This window comes from Nesoenas mayeri (assembly GCF_963082525.1).
Source record: "Nesoenas mayeri genome assembly, chromosome: 32".
NCBI classification, from domain to species: Eukaryota; Metazoa; Chordata; class Aves; order Columbiformes; family Columbidae; genus Nesoenas; species Nesoenas mayeri.
The window spans coordinates 223,036-245,765 of NC_137570.1; the positions used below are offsets into that span (position 1 = coordinate 223,036).

A 22,730-nucleotide genomic window follows, 5' to 3' on the forward strand; every position below is an offset into this window, starting at 1 on the left:
ACTGGGTTATACTGGAGTATACTGGGAGGGATTGGGGTGTACTGGGATATACTGGGAGGGACACTGGGAGGGGATTGGGGGACACTGGGAGAGACGGGTATACTGGGAGGGACACTGGGGGACACTGGGAGGGACTGGGTTATACTGGGAGGGGACTGGGAAGGGACTGGGGGGACTGGGATGAACTGGATTATACTGGGAGGGGACTGGGAAGGGACTGGGATGGACTGGGAGGGGATTGGGGGGGACTGAGATGTACTGGGAGGGACTGGGTTATAATGGGGTGTACTGGGAGGGACACTGGGAGGGACTGGGATGAACTGGGTTATACTGGGAGGGGAATGGGAAGGGATTGGGGGGACTGGGAGGGGATTGGGGAGGACTGGGGGACACTGGGAAGGACTGGGGTATACTGGGAGGGACACTGGGAGGGGATTGGGGGACACTAGGATGGACTGGAAGGGACTGGGATGTACTGGGAGGGACTGGAAGGGGATTGGGGGGACTGGGATGATCTGGGTTATACTGGGAGAGACTAGGGGGTACTGGGGGGGACACTGGGAGGGGATTGGGAGGGATTTGGGGGTTACTGGGGTATACTGGGAGGGACACTGGGAAGGAGTTCGGGGGGACTGGGATGGACTGGGAGGGGATTGGGGGGACTGGGAGGGACTGGGTTATACTGGGATGTACTGGGAGGGACACTGGGAGGGGATTGGGGGACACTGGGAGGGACTGGGAGGGGATTGGGGGGGACTGGGGGAAACTGGGATGTACTGGGAGGGGACTGGGAGAGGATTGGGGGACACTGGGAGGCACTGGGAGAGGATTGGGGGATACTGGGGTATACTGGGAGGGACACTGGGGGACACTGGGAGGGGATTGGGGGACACTGGGAGGGACTGGGATGGACTAGATTATACTGGGAGGGGAATGGGAAGGGATTAGGGGGACTGGGAGAGGATTGGGGGGACTGGGAGGGACTGGGTTATACTGGGAGGGGATTGGGGGGGACTGGGAGCGACTGGGGGACACTGGGAGGGACTGGGGTGTACTGGGATATACTGGGAGGGACACTGGGGGACACTGGGAGGGGATTGGGGGGGACTGGGATGGACTGGAATAGGATTGGGGGGGACTGGGAGGGACTGGAATAGGATTGGGGGGGACTGGGGTGGACTGGGAGGGGATTGGGGGACACTGGAAGGGACTGGGTTGTAGTGGGAGTGACTGGGGTGTACTGGAGGGGACACTGGGATGTACTGGGAAGGACTGGGAGGGACTGGGATGTACTGGGGGGTACTGGGATATACTGGGAGGGACACTGGGAAGGGGTTGGGGGACACTGGGAGGGACTGGGAGGGGATTGGGCGACACTGGGAGGGACTGGGTTATACTGGGAGGGACACTGGGGGACACTGGGAGGGGATTGGGGGGGACTAGGATGAACTGGATTATACTGGGAGGGGACTGGGATGAACTGGGTTATACTGGGAGGGACTGGGGGGTACTGGAAGGACATTGGGGGACCCTGGGATGGACTGGGAGGGATTGGTTCTATTGGGATGGAACTGGTTTATACTGGGATGAACTGAGAGGGGATTGGGGGGAACTGGGAGGGACTGGGAATGTCCCCACTGCCCCCATTGTCCCCATTGCCCCCATTGCCCCCCATTGTCCCCATTGTCCCCATTGTCCCCATTGTCCCCATTGTCCCCCATTGTCCCCATTGTCCCCATTGTCCCCATTGTCCCCATTGCCCCCCATTGCCCCCCATTGCCCCCCATTGTCCCCATTGTCCCCATTGTCCCCATTGTCCCCAATGTCCCCATTGCCCCCAATGTCCCCAATGTCCCCAATGTCCCCAATGCCCCCATTGTCCCCATTGTCCCCATTGTCCCCATTGTCCCCATTGCCCCCCATTGCCCCCCATTGTCCCTATTGTCCCCAATGTCCCCATTGTCCCCATTGCCCCCATTGCCCCCAATGTCCCCAATGCCCCCATTGTCCCCATTGTCCCCATTGTCCCCAATGTCCCCATCGCCCCCAATGTCCCCATCGCCCCCAATGTCCCCATCGCCCCCATCGCCCCCATCGCCCCCATCGCCCCCATCGCCCCCATCGCCCCCATCGCCCCCAATGTCCCCATCGCCCCCATCGCCCCCATCGCCCCCAATGTCCCCAATGTCCCCATTGTCCCCATTGCCCCCATTGCCCCCATCGCCCCCATTGCCCCCATCGCCCCCATCGTCCCCATCGTCCCCATCGTCCCCATCGTCCCCATCGCCCCCAATGTCCCCATCGCCCCCATCGCCCCCAATGTCCCCATCGCCCCCAATGTCCCCATCGCCCCCATCGTCCCCAATGTCCCCATCGCCCCCAATGTCCCCATTGCCCCCATCGCCCCCATCGCCCCCATCGCCCCCATCGCCCCCATCGCCCCCAATGTCCCCATCGCCCCCATCGCCCCCATCGCCCCCAATGTCCCCATTGTCCCCATTGCCCCCATTACCCCCATTGCCCCCATTGCCCCCATTGCCCCCATCGTCCCCATCGCCCCCATCGCCCCCATCGCCCCCAATGTCCCCATTGCCCCCATTGCCCCCATTGCCCCCATCGTCCCCATCGTCCCCATCGTCCCCATCGTCCCCATCGTCCCCATCGCCCCCAATGTCCCCATCGCCCCCATCGCCCCCAATGTCCCCATCGCCCCCAATGTCCCCATCGCCCCCATCGTCCCCAATGTCCCCATCGCCCCCAATGTCCCCATTGCCCCCATCGCCCCCATCGCCCCCAATGTCCCCATTGTCCCCAGCTCTCGGAGCTCCAGGACAAAGCCACGTCGGCCGAGACGAAGGTGCTGGAGATGGGGACGACGCTGGAGGGGCTGCAGTGGGACAGCGCCAAACTGCGCAAGAGGGAGGGACACCTGGACAGACACCTGGCCAAGGCGCTCGAGCAGGTGACAATGACACCCCAATGTCCCCATGGGGTCCCCAACCCCTCCATGGGGTCCCCAATGCAGCCACAGGGTCCCCAGTGCAACCATAGGGTCCCCAATGCAGCCCCAGTGTCCCCAGGGACACCTGGACAGACACCTGGCCAAGGCGCCCGAGCAGGTGACAATGACACCCCAACCCCCCCATGGGGTCCCCAACCCCCCCATGGGGTCCCCAATGCAGCCACAGGGTCCCCAATGCAACCACAGGGTCCCCAATGCAGCCACGGGGTCCCCAGTGCAACCACAGGGTCCCCAATGCAGCCCCAGTGTCCCTTGGGGTCCCTTTGTGGCACTTGGGTGTCACTTGGGTGTCACTTTGGGTCCCTTTGTATCACTTGGGTGTCACTTTGGGGCCCTTTAAGTCACTTGGGTGGCACTTGGGTGGCACTTTGGGTCCCTTAGAATCATGTGGGTGTCACTTTGGGGCCCTTTAAGTGACTTGGGTGTCACTTTGGGTCCCTTTGTGGCACTTGGGTGTCACTTTGGGTCCCTTTGTGGCACTTGGGTGGCACTTGGGTGGCACTTGGCTGGCACTTGGGTGTCACTTGGGTGTCGCTTGAGGTCCCTTGATGTCACTTGGGTGTCACTTTGGGTCCCTTAGAATCATGTGGGTGTCACTTTGGGGCCCTTTAAGTCACTTGGGTGGCACTTGAGGTCCCTTCATATCTCTTGGGTGTCACTTGGGGTCCCTTTGTGGCACTTGGGTGGCACTTGGGTGTCACTATTGTGTCACTTTGGGTCCTTTCATATCACTTGGGTGGCACTTGAGGTCCCTTCATATCTCTTGGGTGTCACTTGGGGTCCCTTTGTGGCACTTGGGTGGCACTTTGGGTCCCTTAGAATCATGTGAGTGTCACTTTGGGGCCCTTTAAGTCACTTGAGTGGCACTTGGGTGTCACTTGGGGTCCCTTAGAATCATGTGGGTGTCACTTTGGGTCCCTTTGTATCATTTGGGTGTCACTTGGGGTCCCTTAGAATCATGTGGGTGTCACTTTGGGGCCCTTTAAGTCACTTGGGTGGCACTTGGGTGTCACTTTGGGTCCCTTTATGTCTCTTGGGTGTCACTTGAGGACCCCAGTGTCCCTTGGGGTCCCTTTGTGGCACTTGGGTGGCACTTGAGGTCCCATTATGTCACTTGGGTGTCACTTGGGATCCCTTTGTATCACTTGGGTGGCACTTTGGGTCCCTTAGAATCATGTGGGTGTCACTTTGGGGCCCTTTAAGTCACTTGGGTGGCACTTGGGTGGCACTTGAGGTCCCTTCGTATCTCTTGGGTGACACTTGGGTGTCACTTTGGGTCCCTTTATGTCTCTTGGGTGTCACTTGGGGTCCCTTTATGTCTCTTGAGTGGCACTTGAGGTCCCTTCATATCTCTTGGGTGACACTTGGGTGCCACCTTGATGTCACTTGGGTGTCACTCTTGTGTCACTTGAGGTTCCTTGATGTCTTTTGGGTGTCACTTTGGGTCCCTTTATGTCACTTGGGTGTCACTTGAGGTCCCATTGTCCCATTAATCCCGTTGTCCCCATTACCCCCATTAATCCCATTATCCCCATTATCCGCATTGTCCCTATTGTCCCATTATCCCCATTATCCCATTGTCCCTATTGTCCCATTATCCCATTGTCCCCATTAATCCCGTTACTCCATTACCCCCATTAATCCCATTGTCGCTATTGTCCCCATTGTCCCATTAATCCCATTATCCCCATTAATCCCATTAATACAAATGCCCCCATTGTCCCCATCGCCCCCATTAACCCCATTGCCCCCATTGTCCCCATCACCCCCATTGTCCCATTAATCCCATTAATCCCAATGCCACATTAATCCTATTAATCCCATTGTCCCCGTTGTCCCCATCGCCCTTATTGCCCTATTAACCCCATTGTCCCCATTGTCCCATTATCCCCATGAATCCCATTGTCCCCATTGCCCCATCACCCCCATTGCCCCATCACCCCCATTGCCCCATCACCCCCATTGCCCCATTAACCCCATTGCCCCATTAACCCCATTGTCCCATTATCGCCATTAATCCCATTGTCCCCATTGTCCCCATTGTCCCCATTGTCCCCATTGCCCCCATTGCCCCCATTGCCCCATTGTCCCCGTTGTCCCATTATCCCCATTAATCCCAATGCCCCATAGTCCCATTGTCCCATTATCCCCATTGTCCCATTACCCCCATTAATCCCATTGTCCCCATTACCCCCATTAATCCCATTGTCCCCATTGTCCCATTATCCTCATTAATCCCATTAATCCCAATGTCCCCATCGCCTCCATTGTCCCCAATGCCCCCATCGCCCCCATTGTCCCCATCGCCCCCAATGTCCCCATTAACCCCATCGCCCCCATTGTCCCCATTAACCCCATCGCCCCCATTGTCCCCATTAACCCCATTGTCCCCATTGTCCCCAGTTGACCTCGGGCTCCTACGGCTGCGGCAGCTCCGGGGGGTTCCAGGGGGGTCAGATCACGCTCAGCGGCCAAAAGGTACCAAATGGGGCTCAATTTGGGGGGGTCCCCATGGCTTTTGGGGTCTGTGGGGCCTTAGGGGTCACCCCATGATTTTGGGGACCCCCCCAGTTTAAGACTTTGGGGGTCAATGGAGGGATATGGGGGACAATGGGGGGGATATGGTGGTCAATGAGGGGGGATATGGGGGTCAATTGGGTGGATTTAGGGGTCAATGGGGGTCTATGGGGATGTTGGGGTGACCCCCATATTTTGGGGACCCCCCCAGTTTGAGACTTTGGGGGTCAATGGGGGGATATGGGGGTCAATGAGGGGGTATATGGGGGTCAATTGGGGGGGATATGGGGTTCAATGTGGGGGGAATAGGGGCTCAGTTGGGGGGGATATGGGGGTCAATTGGGGTCTATGGGGATGTCGGGGTGACCCCCAGATTTTGGGGACCACCCCCAGTTTGAGACTTTGGGGGTCAATGGGGGGGATATGGGGGTCAATGGGGTGGATATGGGGTTCAATGGGGAGGATATGGGGGTCAATTGGGGTGGACTTGGGGGTCAATGGGGGTCTATGGGGATGTTGGGGTGACCCCCATATTTTGGGGTACCCACCAGTTTGAGACTTTGGCGATCAATGGGGGGATATGGGAGTCAATGAGGGGGTATATGGGGGTCAATTGGGGGGGATATGGGGTTCAATGTGGGGGGAATAGGGGCTCAGTTGGGGGGGATATGGGGGTCAATTGGGGTCTATGGGGATGTTGGGGTGACCCCCAGATTTTGGGGACCACCCCCAGTTTGAGACTTTGGGGGTCAATGGGAGGGATATGGGGGTCAATGGGGTGGATATGGGGTTCAATGGGGAGGATATGGGGGTCAATTGGGGTGGACTTGGGGGTCAATGGGGGTCTATGGGGATGTTGGGGTGACCCCCATATTTTGGGGTCCCCACCAGTTTGAGACTTTGGCGATCAATGGGGGGATATGGGGGTCAATGAGGGGGTATATGGGGGTCAATTGGGGGGGATATGGGGTTCAATGTGGGGGGAATAGGGGCTCAGTTGGGGGGGATATGGGGGTCAATTGGGGTCTATGGGGATGTCGGGGTGACCCCCAGATTTTGGGGACCACCCCCAGTTTGAGACTTTGGGGGTCAATGGGGGGATATGGGGGTCAGTGGGAGGGGGGGGATATAGGGGTCAATTGGGGATATGGGACTCAATGAGGGGATATGGGGGTCAATTGGGGGTCTATGGGGTATTGGAGTGACCCCCATATTTTGGGGTCCCCCCCACTTTGACCTTCTGGATGTTGGGCTGAGGCCCCTGGGGGAGATTTGGGGGTGAATTGGGTGGATTTTGGGGGGTTTTGGGGTCATTTGGGGGTCTGGGGGGATGTGGGGGGGCCTGGGGGGTATTGGGGTGACCCCCATTTTTGGGGTCCCCCCCCATAGTTTGAGATGCTGAACGCGGAGCTGGAGCAGAACCAGGAATTGGCCAACAGCCGCATGGCCGAGCTGGAGAAGCTGCAGCTGGAGCTGCAGGGGGCGCTGAGGAGCCACGAGAGGCTCAAGGTGACATTGGGGGCAATGGGGACATTGGGGGCGATGGGGACATTGGGGGCGATGGGGACATTGGGGGTGATGGGGACAATGGGGGTGATGGGGACAATGGGGGTGATGGGGACATTGGGGGTGATGGGGGCGATGGGGACATTGGGGGCAATGGGGACAATGGGGGTGATGGGGACAATGGGGACAACGGGACAATGGACAATCGCCATAGAACCCAATAGGGACCCCATAACCCACATAGAACCCAATAGGGACCCATAACCCCCATAGAACCCAATAGGGACCCCATAGAACCCAATGGGGACTCATAACCCCCGTAGAACCCAATGGGGACCCATAACTCTCATAGAGCCCAATAGGGACCCCATTGAAACCAATAGGGACCCCATAACCCCCCATAGAACCCAATGGGGACTCCATAACCCCCATAGAACCCAATAGGGACCCATAACCCCCATACAACCCAATAGGGACCCCATAGAACTCAATAGGACCCATAACCCCCATAGAACCCAATAGGGACCCATAACTCTCATAGAGCCCAATAGGGACCCCATTGAAACCAATGGGGACCCCATAACCCCCCATAGAACCCAATGGGGACCCCATAGAACCCAATGGGGACCCCATAACCCACATAGAACCCAATAGGGACCCATAACCCCCATACAACCCAATAGGGACCCCATAGAACCCAATGGGGACTCATAACCCCCATAGAACCCAATGGGGACCCATAACTCTCATAGAGCCCAATAGGGACCCCATTGAAACCAATAGGGACCCCATAACCCCCCATAGAACCCAATGGGGACCCCATAGAACCCAATGGGGACTCCATAACCCCCATAGAACCCAATAGGGACCCATAACCCCCATACAACCCAATAGGGACCCCATAGAACTCAATAGGACCCATAACCCCCATAGAACCCAATAGGGACCCATAACTCTCATAGAGCCCAATAGGGACCCCATTGAAACCAATGGGGACCCCATAACCCCCCATAGAACCCAATGGGGACCCCATAGAACCCAATGGGGACCCCATAACCCACATAGAACCCAATAGGGACCCATAACCCCCATACAACCCAATAGGGACCCCATAGAACCCAATGGGGACTCATAACCCCCATAGAACCCAATGGGGACCCATAACTCTCATAGAGCCCAATAGGGACCCCATGGAACCCAATAGGGACCCGTAACCCCCATAGAACCCAAAAGGGATCCCATAGAGCCCAATAGGGACGCATAACCCCCATAGAGCCCAATAGGGACCCCGTAGAACCCGATAGGGACCCATAACCCCCATAGAGCCCTATAGGGACCCCATAGAACCCAATGGGGACTCATAACCCCCATAGAACCCAGTGGGGACCCATAACTCTCATAGAGCCCAATAGGGACCCCATTGAAACCAATGGGGACCCCATAACCCCCCATAGAACCCAATGGGGACCCCATAGAACCCAATGGGGACCCCATAACCCACATAGAACCCAATAGGGACCCATAACCCCCATACAACCCAATAGGGACCCCATAGAACCCAATGGGGACTCATAACCCCCATAGAACCCAATGGGGACCCATAACTCTCATAGAGCCCAATAGGGACCCCATTGAAACCAATGGGGACCCCATAACCCCCCATAGAACCCAATGGGGACCCCATAGAACCCAATGGGGACCCCATAACCCCCATAGAACCCAATAGGGACCCATTACCCCCATACAACCCAATAGGGACCCCATAGAACCCAATGGGGACTCATAACCCCCATAGAACCCAATGGGGACCCATAACTCTCATAGAGCCCAATAGGGACCCCATGGAACCCAATAGGGACCCGTAACCCCCATAGAACCCAATAGGGACCCCATAGAGCCCAATAGGGACGCATAACCCCCATAGAGCCCAATAGGGACCCCGTAGAACCCGATAGGGACCCATAACCCCCATAGAGCCCTATAGGGATCCCCTAGAGCCCAATAGGAACCCATAACCCCCATAGAACCCAATGGGGACCCCATAGAACCCAATAGGGACTCATATCCCACATAGAACCCAATGGGGATCCATAACCCCCATAGAACCCAGTAGGCACCCATAACCCCCATAGAACTCAATAGGGACCCAATAGAACCCAATGGGGACCCATAACCCACATAGAACCCAATAGGGACCCATAACTCCCATAGAACCCAATGGGAACCCGTAATCCCCATAGAACTCAATAGGACCCAATAGGTACCCATAAGCCCCATAGAACCCAATGGGGACCCCATAGAACCCAATAGGGACCCCATAACTCCCCTATAGAACCCAATGGGGACCCATAACCCCCACAGAACCCAATGGGGACCCATAACCCCCACAGAACCCAATAGAGACCCATAACCCCCACTGAACTCAATAGGGACCCATAACTCCCCATAGAACCCAATAGGGACCCCATAGAACCCAATAGGGACCCCATAGAACCCAATGGGGACCCCGTAACTCCCCATAGAACTCAATAGGGACCCAATAGAACCCAATGGGGACCCATAACTCTCCATAGAACCTAATAGGCACCCCATAACTCCCATAGACCCCAGTAGGGACTCATAGAACCCAATGGGGACCCATAACCCCCATAGAACCCAATAGGGACCCAATAGAACTCAATAGGACCCATAACCCCCATAGAACCCAATAGGGACCCATAACCCCCATAGAACCGAATAAGGACCCATAAACCCCACAGAACCCAATAGGGACTCATAACCCACATAGAACCCAATAGGGACCCATAGGGACCCCATAGAACCCAATAGGGACCCCATAGAACCCAATGGGGACCCCGTAACTCCCCATAGAACTCAATAGGGACCCAGTAGAACCCAATGGGGACCCATAACTCTCCATAGAACCTAATAGGCACCCCATAACTCCCATAGACCCCAGTAGGGACTCATAGAACCCAATAGGGACCCATAACCCCCATAGAACCCAATAGGGACGCAATAGAACTCAATAGGACCCATAACCCCCATAGAACCCAATAGGGACCCATAACCCCCACAGAACCGAATAAGGACCCATAAACCCCATAGAACCCAATAGGGACTCATAACCCCCATAGAACCCAATAGGGACCCATAACCCCCATAGAACCCAATAGGGACCCCATAGAACCCAATGGGGACCCCATAACTCCCCGTAGAACTCAATAGGGACCCAATAGAACCCAATGGGGACCCATAACTCTCCATAGAACCTAATAGGCACCCCATAACTCCCATAGACCCCAGTAGGGACTCATAGAACCCAATAGGGACCCATAACCCCCATAGAACCCAATAGGGACGCAATAGAACTCAATAGGACCCATAACCCCCATAGAACCCAATAGGGACCCATAACCCCCACAGAACCGAATAAGGACCCATAAACCCCACAGAACCCAATAGGGACTCATAACCCCCATAGAACCCAATAGGGGCCCATAACTCCCATAGAGCCCAATAGCGACCCCATAGAGCGCAATAGGGACTTATATCCCCCATATAACCCAATAGAGACCTATAACCCCCATAGAACTCAATAGGGACCCAATAGGACCCAATGGGGACCCATAAAACCCATAGAACCCAATGAGGACCCATAGAACCCAATGGGGACCCATAACCCCATAGGACCCAATGGGGACCCATAACCCCATTGAACCCAATGGGGTCTCCATAGAACCCAATAGGGACTCATATCCCCCATAGAACCCAATGGGGACCCCATAACTCCCATAGACCCCAGTAGGGACCCATAGAGCCCAATGGGGACCCAGTCTCATTGAGACATTGGGGATGGGGTTGGGGACCCATGGGGTGCCCCCGGTGACAATGGTGACAATGGTGTCCTCCCAGGTGGCCCTGCGGGCCCTCCCCGAGGACGCCATAACCCCCCATAGACCCCAATGGGGATCCCCTAGAACCCAATAGGGACCCCCTAGAACCCAATAGGGACCCATAATCCCCACAGAACCCAATAGGGACCCATAACCCCCATAGAACCCAATAGGGACCCATAACCCCCATAGAACCCAATAGGGACCCATAATCCCCATAGAGGCCAATAGGGACCCATAGAACCCAATAGGGACCCATAACCCCCATAGAACCCAATGGGGACCCATAAACCCCATAGAACTTAACAGGGACCTGTAATCCCCATAGAACTCAATAGGACCCAATGGGGACCCCATAACCCCCCTATAGAACCCAATGGGAACCCATAACCCCCACTGAACCCAATGGGGACCCATAACCCGCACAGAACCCAATGGGGACCCATAACTCCCATAGAACCGAATAAGGACCCATAAACCCCACAGAACCCAATAGGGACTCATAACCCACATAGAACCCAATAGGGACCCATAGGGACCCCATAGAACCCAATAGGGACCCCATAGAACCCAATGGGGACCCCGTAACTCCCCATAGAACTCAATAGGGACCCAGTAGAACCCAATGGGGACCCATAACTCTCCATAGAACCTAATAGGCACCCCATAACTCCCATAGACCCCAGTAGGGACTCATAGAACCCAATAGGGACCCATAACCCCCATAGAACCCAATAGGGACGCAATAGAACTCAATAGGACCCATAACCCCCATAGAACCCAATAGGGACCCATAACCCCCACAGAACCGAATAAGGACCCATAAACCCCATAGAACCCAATAGGGACTCATAACCCCCATAGAACCCAATAGGGACCCATAATCCCCATACAACCCAATAGGGACCCCATAGAACCCAATGGGGACCCCATAACTCCCCATAGAACTCAATAGGGACCCAGTAGAACCCAATGGGGACCCATAACTCTCCATAGAACCTAATAGGCACCCCATAACTCCCATAGACCCCAGTAGGGACTCATAGAACCCAATAGGGACCCATAACCCCCATAGAACCCAATAGGGACCCAATAGAACTCAATAGGACCCATAACCCCCATAGAACCCAATAGGGACCCATAACCCCCATAGAACCGAATAAGGACCCATAAACCCCACAGAACCCAATAGGGACTCATAACCCCCATAGAACCCAATAGGGACCCATAGGGACCCCATAGAACCCAATAGGGACCCCATAGAACCCAATGGGGACCCCGTAACTCCCCATAGAACTCAATAGGGACCCAGTAGAACCCAATGGGGACCCATAACCCCCATAGAACCGAATAAGGACCCATAAACCCCACAGAACCCAATAGAGACTCATAACCCCCATAGAACCCAATAGGGGCCCATAACTCCCATAGAACCCAATAGGGACCCCATAGAGCGCAATAGGGACTTATATCCCCCATATAACCCAATAGAGACCTATAACCCCCATAGAACTCAATAGGGACCCAATAGGACCCAATGGGGACCCATAAAACCCATAGAACCCAATGAGGACCCATAGAACCCAATGGGGACCCATAACCCCATAGAACCCAATGGGGACCCATAACCCCATTGAACCCAATGGGGTCTCCATAGAACCCAATAGGGACTCATATCCCCCATAGAACCCAATGGGGACCCCATAACTCCCATAGACCCCAGTAGGGACCCATAGAGCCCAATGGGGACCCAGTCTCATTGAGATATTGGGGATGGGGTTGGGGACCCATGGGGTGCCCCCAGTGACAATGGTGACAATGGTGTCCCCCCAGGTGGCCCTGCGGGCCCTCCCCGAGGACGCCATAACCCCCCATAGACCCCAATGGGGACCCCCTAGAACCCAATAGGGACCCCCTAGAACCCAATAGGGACCCATAATCCCCACAGAACCCAATAGGGACCCATAACCCCCATAGAACCCAATAGGGACCCATAACCCCCATAGAACCCAATAGGGACCCATAATCCCCATAGAGGCCAATAGGGACCCATAGAACCCAATAGGGACCCATAACCCCCATAGAACCCAATGGGGACCCATAAACCCCATAGAACTTAACAGGGACCTGTAATCCCCATAGAACTCAATAGGACCCAATGGGGACCCCATAACCCCCCTATAGAACCCAATGGGGACCCATAACCCCCACAGAACCCAATGGGGACCCATAACCCCCACAGAACCCAATGGGGACCCATAACTCCCACAGAACCCAGTAGAGACCCATAACCCCCACAGAACTCAATAGGGACCCATAACCCCCATAGAACCCAATGGGGACCCCATTGAAACCAATGGGGACCCCATAACCCCCCATAGAACCCAATAGGGACCCCATAGAACCCAATGGGGACCCCATAACCCCCATAGAACCCAATAGGGACCCATAACCCCCATACAACCCAATAGGGACCCCATAGAACTCAATAGGACCCATAACCCCCATAGAACCCAATAGGGACCCATAACTCCTGTAGAAACCAATAGGGACCCATAACCCCATAGAACTCAGTGGGGACCCATAACCCCCATAGAACTCAATAGGGACCCAACAGAACCCAATGGGGACCCCATAGCCCCCATAGAGCCCCATAGGGACCCATAACCCCTATAGAACCCAATTGGGGAGCCATAGATGCCGTGGGGTGACCCAGGTGCCAATGGTGCCCCCCATGTCCCCCCAGGTGGCCCTACGGGCCCTCCCCGAGGACGCGGTTCGCGAGGCGCTGGAGTACAAGGTGCTGCAGTCCCAGTTCTCCCTCCTGTACCACGAGAGCCTGCAGGTGAAGACCCAGCTGGATGAGGCCCGGGGGCTGCTCCTGGCCACCAAAAACAGCCACCTGCGCCACATCGAGCACATGGAGGTGGGTTTGGGGGTGCTCTGTTGGTTTGGGGGGTCATGGGGGGTCATAGGGGGTCGTGAGATTCAAGCATTGGGCATCCAAGATGGCCACCGGTCAATGGGGACCCGTAACTCTCCATAGAACCCAGTGGGGACACATAAACTCGATAGAACCCAATGGGGACCCATAACCCCCATAGAACTCAATAGGGACCCATAGGACCCAATAGGGATCCATAACACCCATAGAACTCAGTGGGGATCCATAGAACCCAATGGGGACCCATAAGACCCATAGAAAACAATAGGGACTCATAGAACCCAATGGGGACCCATAGAACCCAATAGGGATCCATAACCCCTATAGAACCCAATGGGGACCCCATAGAACCCAATAGAGACCCATAACCCGCATAGAGCCCAATGGGGACTCATAATTCCCATAGAACCCAATGGGGACCCCATAGAAGCCAATAGGGAGCCCATAGAACCCAATGGGGACCCATAACCCCCATAGAACCCAATGGGGACCCATAACCTCCATAGAATCCAATAGGGAACCTATAACCCCCATAGAACCCAATGGGGACTCATAACCCACATAGAACCCAATGGGGACTCATAATTCCCATAGACCCTAATGGGGACCCCATAGAACCCAATAGAGACCCCCTAACCCCCATAGAGCCCAATAGGGACCCATAGAGCCCAATAGGGACCCATAGAGCCCAATAGGGACCCATAGAGCCCAATAGATCCCCAGCTGGATGAGGCCCGGGGGCTGCTCCTGGCCACCAAAAACAGCCACCTGCGCCACATCGAGCACATGGAGGTGGGTTTGGGGGTGCTCTGTTGGTTTGGGGGGTCATGGGGGGTCACAGGGGGTCGTGAGATTCAAGCATTGGGCATCCAAGATGGCCACCGGTCAATGGGGACCCAGAACTCTCCATAGAACCCAGTGGGGACACATAAACTCGATAGAACCCAATGGGGACCCATAACCCCCATAGAACTCAATAGGGACCCATAGGACCCAATAGGGATCCATAACACCCATAGAACTCAATGGGGACCCATAGGACCCAATAGGGATCCGTAACACCCATAGAACTCAATGGGGACCCATAGAACCCAGTGGGGACCCATAACACCCATAGAACCCAGTGGGGACCCATAGAACCCAGTGGGGACCCATAGAACCCAATGGGGACCCATAACCCCCATAGAACCCAATGGGGACTCATAGAACCCAATGGGGACTCATAGAACCCAATGGGGACCCATAACCCCCATAGAACCCAGTAGGGACCCATAGAAGCCAATAGGGACCCATAGAAGCCAGTGGGGACCATAACCCCCATAGAACCCAATAGGGACCCCATAGAACCCAATAGGGACCCCATAGAACCCAATAGGGACCCATAATCCCCATAGAACCCAATGGGGACCCATAACCTCCATAGAACCCAATAGGGACCCCATAGAGCCCGATAGGGACCCATAACCTCATAGAATCCAATGGGGACCCATAACCTCCATAGAACCCAATGGGGACCCCAGAGAGCCCAATAGGGACCCATAACCTCATAGAATCCAATGGGGACCCATAACCCCCATAGAACCCAATGGGGAACCTATAACCCCCATAGAACCCAAAGGGGACTCTTAACCCAGATAGAATCCAATGGGGACCCCATAGAACCCAGTGGGGATCCATAGAACCCAATAGGGATCCATAACGCCCATAGAACCCAATAGGGACGCATAGAACCCAGTGGGGACCCATAACCCCCCATAGAACCCAGTAGGGACCCCATAGAACTCAATAGGACCCATAACCCCCATAGAACCCAATAGGGACCCAATAGAACCCAATAGGGACCCATAACCCCCATAGAACTCAATAGGACCCATAACCCCCATAGAACCCAATGGGGGCCCCATAGAACCCAATAGGGACCCATAACCCCATAGAACCCAATGGGGACCCATTGTCCCCATTGCCCCCAATGTCCCCATTGCCCCCAATGTCCCCATTGCCCCCAATGTCCCCAATGTCCCCATTGTCCCCATCGCCCCCATTGTCCCCATCGCCCCCATTGTCCCCCTTGACCGCATTGTCCCCATTGACTCCAATGTCCCCATTGCCCCCATTGCCCCATTGACCTCATTACCCCCAATGTCTCTATTGACCCCTTTGTCCCCAATGTCCCCATTGTCCCCAATGTCCCCATTGTCCCCAATGTCCCCATTGTCCCCATTGTCCCCATTGTCCCCAATGCCCCCATCGCCCCCAATGCCCCCATCGCCCCCAATGTCCCCATTGTCCCCATTGTCCCCAGAGCGACGAGCTGGGGGTGCAGAAGCGCCTGCGCACCGAGGTGATCCAGCTGGAGGACACGCTGGCCCAGGTCCGCAAGGAGTACGAGATGCTGCGTATCGAGTTCGAGCAGAACCTGGCGGCCAATGAGCAGGCGGGTGAGCGACCCACAAGTGGGACCCACGGCCGGGACCCATAAGTGGCCCCCGAGTTATTCGTGGGACCTACAAGTGGTTGGAGGTGCAATGGGGGGGGTTGAGTCATGGGGTGGTGGGACTTGGGTGGGGTCAATAATGGGACCCATAAGTGATTCTGATTCATAAGGTGACATGTGGGGTGACCCACAAGAATGCAATAGGGACCCATAACCCCCATAGAACCCAATAGGGACCCATAACCCCCATAGAACCCAATAGGGAGCCATAACCCCCATAGAACCCAATGGGGACCCCATAGAACTCAATAGGACCCATAACCCCCATAGAACCCAATGGGGACCCAATAGAACCCAATAGGGACCCATAACCCTCATAGAACCCAATGGGGACCCATAGAACCCAATTGGGACCCCATAGAACCCAGTGGGGACCCATAACCCCCATGGAACCCAATAGGGACCCATAACCCCCATAGAACCCAATGGGGACCCCATAGAACCCACTGGGGACCCATAACTCCCATAGACCCCAATGGGGACCCATAACCCCCATAGAACCCAATGGGGACCCCATAGAACCCACTGGGGACCCATAACTCCCATAGACCCCAATGGGGACCCATAACCCCCATAGAACCCAATGGGGACCCACAGAACCCAATAGGGACCCATAACCCCCATAGAACCCAATAGGGACCCCATAGAACCCAATGGGGACCCATAACCCCCATGGAACCCAATGGGGACCCATAACCCCCATAGAACCCGATAGGGACCCCATAGAACTCAATAGGACCCATAACCCCCATATAGCTCAATAGGGACCCCCTAGAACCCAATGGGGACCCACAACCCCCATAGAACCCAATGGGGACCCCATAGAACCCAATAGGGACCCATAACCCCCATAGAACCCAATGGGGACCCCATAGAACCCAATAGGGACCCATAACCCCCATAGAACCCAATGGGGACCCCATAGAACCCAATAGGGACCCATAACCCCCATAGAAACCAATGGGGACCCATAACCCCCATGGAACCCAATAGGGACCTATAACCCCCATAGAACCCAATGGGTCCCATAAGTGGGACCTACAAGTGGAACAAGGGGATTGAGCCCCCAGACTCTTTGGTGTCCCCCCCGAACTCCTGGGTCCCTCCCCGAACTCCTGGGTCCCTCCCGAACTCCTGGGTCCCTCCTAGACCTCTATGATCAGAACATCTCCATGTTCTCCTGGTCACTTGGGTCCCTCCAACCCCTTGACTTCCCGAACTCCTGGGTCCCTCCCCGAACTCCTGGGTCCCTCCCCGAACTCCTGGGTCCCTCCCCGAACTCCTGGGTCCCTCCCGAACTCCTGGGTCCCCCCTGGTTCCGCAGGCCCCATCAACCGCGAGATGCGGCACCTGATCAGCAGCCTCCAGAACCACAACCACCAGCTCAAGGGCGACGTCCAGCGCTACAAGCGGAAGCTGCGCGAGGTACAGGCGGAGATCAACAAGGTGAGCGCGGCCCCTTTAAGGAGGTGGACCCCCCCCACCCCCCTCTCTCCATCCCCCCAATAAGTTATAAGGTCTGGCCCCTTTAAGAGGGTGTGGCCCCTTTAAGAGGGTGTGGCCCCTTTAAGAGGGTCAGGCCCCTTTAAGAGAGTGTTGCCCCTTTAAGAGGGTCAGGCCCCTTTAAGAGAGTGTTGCCCCTTTAAGAGGGTGCGGCCCCTTTAAGAGGGTGCGGCCCCTTTAAGAGGGTGCGGCCCCTTTAAGAGAGTGTTGCCCCTTTAAGAGGGTCAGGCCCCTTTAAGAGGGTCAGACCCCTTTAAGAGGGTGTGGCCCCTTTAATAAGAGGGTGTGGCCCCTTTAATAAGAGGGTGTGGCCCCTTTAATAAGAGGGTGTGGCCCCTTTAATAGGTTCTGGCCCCTTTAAGAAGGTCTGGCCCCTTTAAGAGAGTCTGGCCCCTTTAAGAGAGTCTGGCCCCTTTAAGTGAGTGCGGCCCCTTTAAGAGGGTCAGGCCTCTTTAAGATGTGCGGCCCCTTTAAGAGGGTCCGGCCCCTTTAAGTGGGTGTTGCCCCTTTAAGGGGTTGTGGCCCCTTTAAGAGCGTGGGTGTGGCAGCCCTGGCCCCACCCCATCACCCAATGAGGATTTGGTGGCGTTGCCCTTTTAAGAAGGTCATGGTGAGGGGGGAGTCTCTGGGAGTGTGGCCCCTTTAAGAGGGTGTGGCCCCATTAAGAGTTGTGGCCACTTTAAGAGGGTGGATGTGGCACTTCCCCATCAGCCAATGAGGACTTGGTGGCATTGCCCTTTTAAGGTGGAGGATGAAGGGTCTCTGGGGGGTGTGGCCCCTTTAAGGGAGGCCCCACCCAGCAATGACTCCTTAGTGTCATTGCCCTTTTAAGCGGGGGGGGGGGCCTTTTAAAGGGGGTGTGGCCTCCTTGACCCCACCCTTATTGAACTGATATTTAGCGGCATTGCCCTTTTAAGTCTTAAAGGGGCTGCATTTGTGGGCCCCACCAAGCAGGGCTTAAAAGTGCAATGGTAATGATGGGGGGGGAGGGGCCTTAAAAGGGCAATGCCATTGGGGCGTGGTCTTAAAAGGGCAATGCCAAAGGCTGGGGTGGGGTCTTAAAAGGGCGATACCAACAATTGGGGTTGGGATTTACAATGGTGGGGGTGCCTTAAAAGGGCAATGCCATTGGGGCGCGATCTTAAAAGGGCAATGCCAAAGGGTGGGGTGAGGTGGGGTCTTAAAAGGGCAATACCAACAATTGGGGTTGGGAGCTACAATGGTGAGGGGGGCTTAAAAGGGCGATGCTATTGGTGGGGGGGGCCCTTAAAAGGGCAATGCCATTGGGGTGCAGTCTTAAAAGGGCAATGCCAAAGGTTGGGGTGGGGTCTTAAAAGGGCGATACCAACAATTGAGGTTGGGAGCTACACTGGTGAGGGGGGGCATTAAAGGGGCAATGTGGGGGGGGGGGGGGGCCTTTAAAGGGCAATGCCATCGGGGCGCAGTCTTAAAAGGGCAGTGCCATTGGGGCGGGGTCTTAAAAGGGTGATACCAACGATTAGTGTTGGGATCTACAATGGTGGGGGGGCCTTAAAAGGGCGATGCTCTTGGGGGGGGGGGGCCTTAAAGGGGCAATGCCACTAGTTGTTGGGGGGGGCCTTAAAAGGGCAACACATGGGTCATCAGACCCCACTAAAGGGGTACATAACCCCTTAAAAGGGCAATGCCAACCTGACCCCCCACCACCACCCCCTTTTATCTTTCTAGCTCCGCCTCCAAGCCAGCGGCGCCCCTCCCCCCCCTGGCCCCACTCCTCCCCCACCCCCCCCAGCCACCCCCCCAACCCCCACCCCCCCCACCCCCATAGACGACCCCACCCCCATTAAAGAAGAAGAACCCTCCTCCGCCCCGCCCACCGGAGGCCCCGCCCCCTCGGACCCCAAAAAGGAGGCGGCCATGCCAGCCGAAGCCCCGCCCCCCCCCAAACGCCCCGCCCCCCCGCAAGAAGAGGAGGAACCCATGGCGGCCCCGCCCCCTCCGGTGCCCCGCCCCCCACCGGCTAAAGAGGCTCCGCCCCCTCGGCCTGGCCCCTCCCCCCGGGGTGGGGGGGGACCCCGAGAACGGGAACGACCCCCCCGGGGTGGGGGGGGAGGGGCGGGGGGGGGACCCCAAGAAGAGCCCAAGAAGAAGGATTCGGAGGCGCTGAAGCAGTTGAGGGGGGAGCTCAAGTGAGTTTTGGGGGGGGGATGTGGGGGTCACTTGGGGGGTGATGGGGGGTGAGGTGGGGGGGGCCTTAGGGGGGTCCCTGGGGGGTTATTGGGAGTGAATGGGGGGGTTATTGGGGTGTATTGGGGGGTTATTGGGGTGAATTGGGGGTCCTAAGGGGGTGAATTAGGGGGTTATTGGTGTGAATTGGGGGGATATTGGGGTGGATTGGGGGGTTATTGGGGTGAATTGGGTTGTGAATTGGAGTCAATTGGGGAGTTATTGGGGTGAATTGGGGGATTATTGGGGTGAATTGGGGGGTTATTGGGGGTGAGTTGAGGGGTTATTGGGGGTCCCTGAGGGGTAATTGGGGTGAATTGGGGGGTTATTTGGGTTAATTGGAGGGTCCTGGGGGGTTATTGGGGTTAATTGGGGGTGAATTGAGGGGATATTAGGGGGTAATTGGGAGGTTATTAGGGTCAATTGGGGGGTTATTGGGGGTCCCTGGGGTGGTTATTGGGGTAAATTGGGGGGTCATTGGGGGCTTATTGGGGTGTTATTGGGGTGAATTGGGGGGTTATTGGGGTGAATTGGGGGGTAATTGGGGGTCCCTGGAGGGTTATTGGGGTGAATTGGGGGGTGAATTGGGGTCAATTGGGGGGTTATTGGGGTGAATTGGGGGTTTATTGGGGTCCCTGGGGGGTATTGGGGTTGAATTGGGGGGTTATTGGGGTGAATTGGGGGGTAATTGGGGGGTTATTGGGGTCAATTGAGGGGTTATTGGGGGTGAGTTGGGGGGTTATTGGGGGTGAGTTGGGGGGTTATTGGGGTGAATTGGGGGGTTATTGGAGTGAATTGGGGTCAATTCGGGAGTTATTAGGGTGAATTGGGGGGTTATTGGGGTGAATTGGGGGTATATTGGGGGGCTGTTGAGGTTAATTGGAGAGTCTTGGGGGGTTATTGGGGTTAATTGGGGGTGAATTGGGAGGTTATTGGGGTCAATTGGGGGGTGAATTGGGGGGTCCTGGGGGGTTATTGGGGTGAATTGGGAGGTGAATTGGGGGGTTATTGGGGTGAATTGTGGGTCCCTGGCTGGTTATTGGGGTGAATTGGGGGGTTATTGGGGTGAATTGGGGGTGGATTGGGGGGTTATTGGGGTAAATTGGGAGGTCCCTGGGGGGGTATTGGGGTGAATTGGGGGGTTATTGGGGGTCCCTGGGGGGTTATTGGGGTGAACTGGAGGGTAATTGGGGGGTCTTGGGGGTTATTGGGGTGAATTGGGGGGTTATTGGGGTGAATTGGGGAGTGAATTGAGAGGTTATTGGGGTGAATTGGGGGGTTATTGGGGTGAATTGGGGGTCCCTGGGGTGTTATTGGGGTCAATTGGGTGAATTGGGGGGTTATTGGGGGGATATTGGGGTGAGTAGGGGGGATATTGGGGTGAATTGGGGGGTCCTGGGGGGTTATTGAGGTTAATTGGGGGGTTATTAGGGGTGAGTTGGGGGGTTATTGGGGTGAATTGGAGGGTCTTGGGGGATTATTGGGGGTCAATTGGGGGGTTATTGGGGTGAATTGGGGGGTTATTGGGGGTCCCTGGGGGGTTATTGGGCTGAATTGGGGTCAATTGGGGAGTTATTGGTGTGAATTGGGGGGTTATTGGGGGTCTCTGGGGGGTTATTGGGGTGAATTGAGGGGTTATTGGGGTGAATTGGGGGGTAATTGGGGTGAATTGGGGGGATATTGGGGTTAATTGGGGGCAAATTAGGACAATTAGTGGCGATCGGGTTAATTAATACGTGGTTAATTAACGAGATGAGCGGTGTAATTAAACCCCATCGCGGCATCGAGCAGCATCCAGAGGGGCCGAGAAACGCTCGTTATCCAAACAATATGCAAATATATGCAAATTATATGGCAAAATATGGGAATTAGAGGTGTGGATTAGTGTCGTTAATTAGTTAATTAGTTAATTAACCCCAGGAAAGCCCAAGAGAGCCAAAAGGAGATGAAGCTGTTGCTGGACATGTACAAATCGGCGCCCAAAGAGCAGAGGGACAAGGTGCAGCTCATGGCGGCCGAGAGGAAGAGCAAGGCCGAGGTCAGCACGCGCTAATTAGGCGCTAACGAGATGCTAATTAGGCCCTCGTGGGCGCCGGATTGGCTGGGAGGGGGCAGCGGTGTTTTCCCGCCCTTTTTTCCCGCCTTTTTTGGGGCGGAGGGGGGCGGTTTGGTTCACACTGGAGTCTCTCACCAGTGGTTTCCCGCCCTTTTTTTCCCGCCCTTTTTTTCCCGCCCTTTTTTTCCCGCCCTTTCTTCCCGCTCTTTTTCTTTCCGCCCTTTTTCTTCCCGCCCTTTTTCTTCCCGCCCTTTTCTTCCCGCCCTTTTCTTCCCGCCCTTTTTTCCCGCCCTTTTCTCTGTTACCTCACACTGGTGTCTCTCACCACTTTTTCCCGCCCTTTTCTTCCCGCCTTTTTCTTCCCGCCCTTTTCTTCCCACCCATTTCTTCCCGCCCTTTTCTTCCCGCCCTTTTCTTCCCGCCCTTTTTTTCCCGCCCATTTTTTCCCTGCCCTTTTCTTCCCGCCATTTTCTTCCCGCCATTTTCTTCCCGCCATTTTCTTCCCGCCCTTTTCTTCCCGCCCTTTTCTTCCCGCCCTTTTCTTCCCGCCCTTTTCTTCCCGCCCTTTTTTTCCCGCCCATTTTTTC

General features: G+C 55.8%; 1 protein-coding gene across 2 annotated transcripts in view; it reads left to right on the plus strand.

Moving 5' to 3' along the window:
• Positions 1 to 22,730, plus strand: part of RNF40 (ring finger protein 40) — a 51,109-nt gene that overhangs the window by 11,203 nt on the left and 17,176 nt on the right. For both annotated transcript variants that reach the window (XM_080361444.1, XM_080361445.1), the window contains exons 6-13: positions 2,816 to 2,962; positions 5,426 to 5,500; positions 6,929 to 7,048; positions 13,688 to 13,867; positions 16,188 to 16,323; positions 17,704 to 17,825; positions 19,590 to 20,050; positions 22,008 to 22,125. In XM_080361444.1, coding sequence (XP_080217570.1) covers positions 2,816 to 2,962; positions 5,426 to 5,500; positions 6,929 to 7,048; positions 13,688 to 13,867; positions 16,188 to 16,323; positions 17,704 to 17,825; positions 19,590 to 20,050; positions 22,008 to 22,125 — 1,359 coding nt within the window. The remainder of the gene's footprint in view (positions 1 to 2,815; positions 2,963 to 5,425; positions 5,501 to 6,928; positions 7,049 to 13,687; positions 13,868 to 16,187; positions 16,324 to 17,703; positions 17,826 to 19,589; positions 20,051 to 22,007; positions 22,126 to 22,730) is intronic.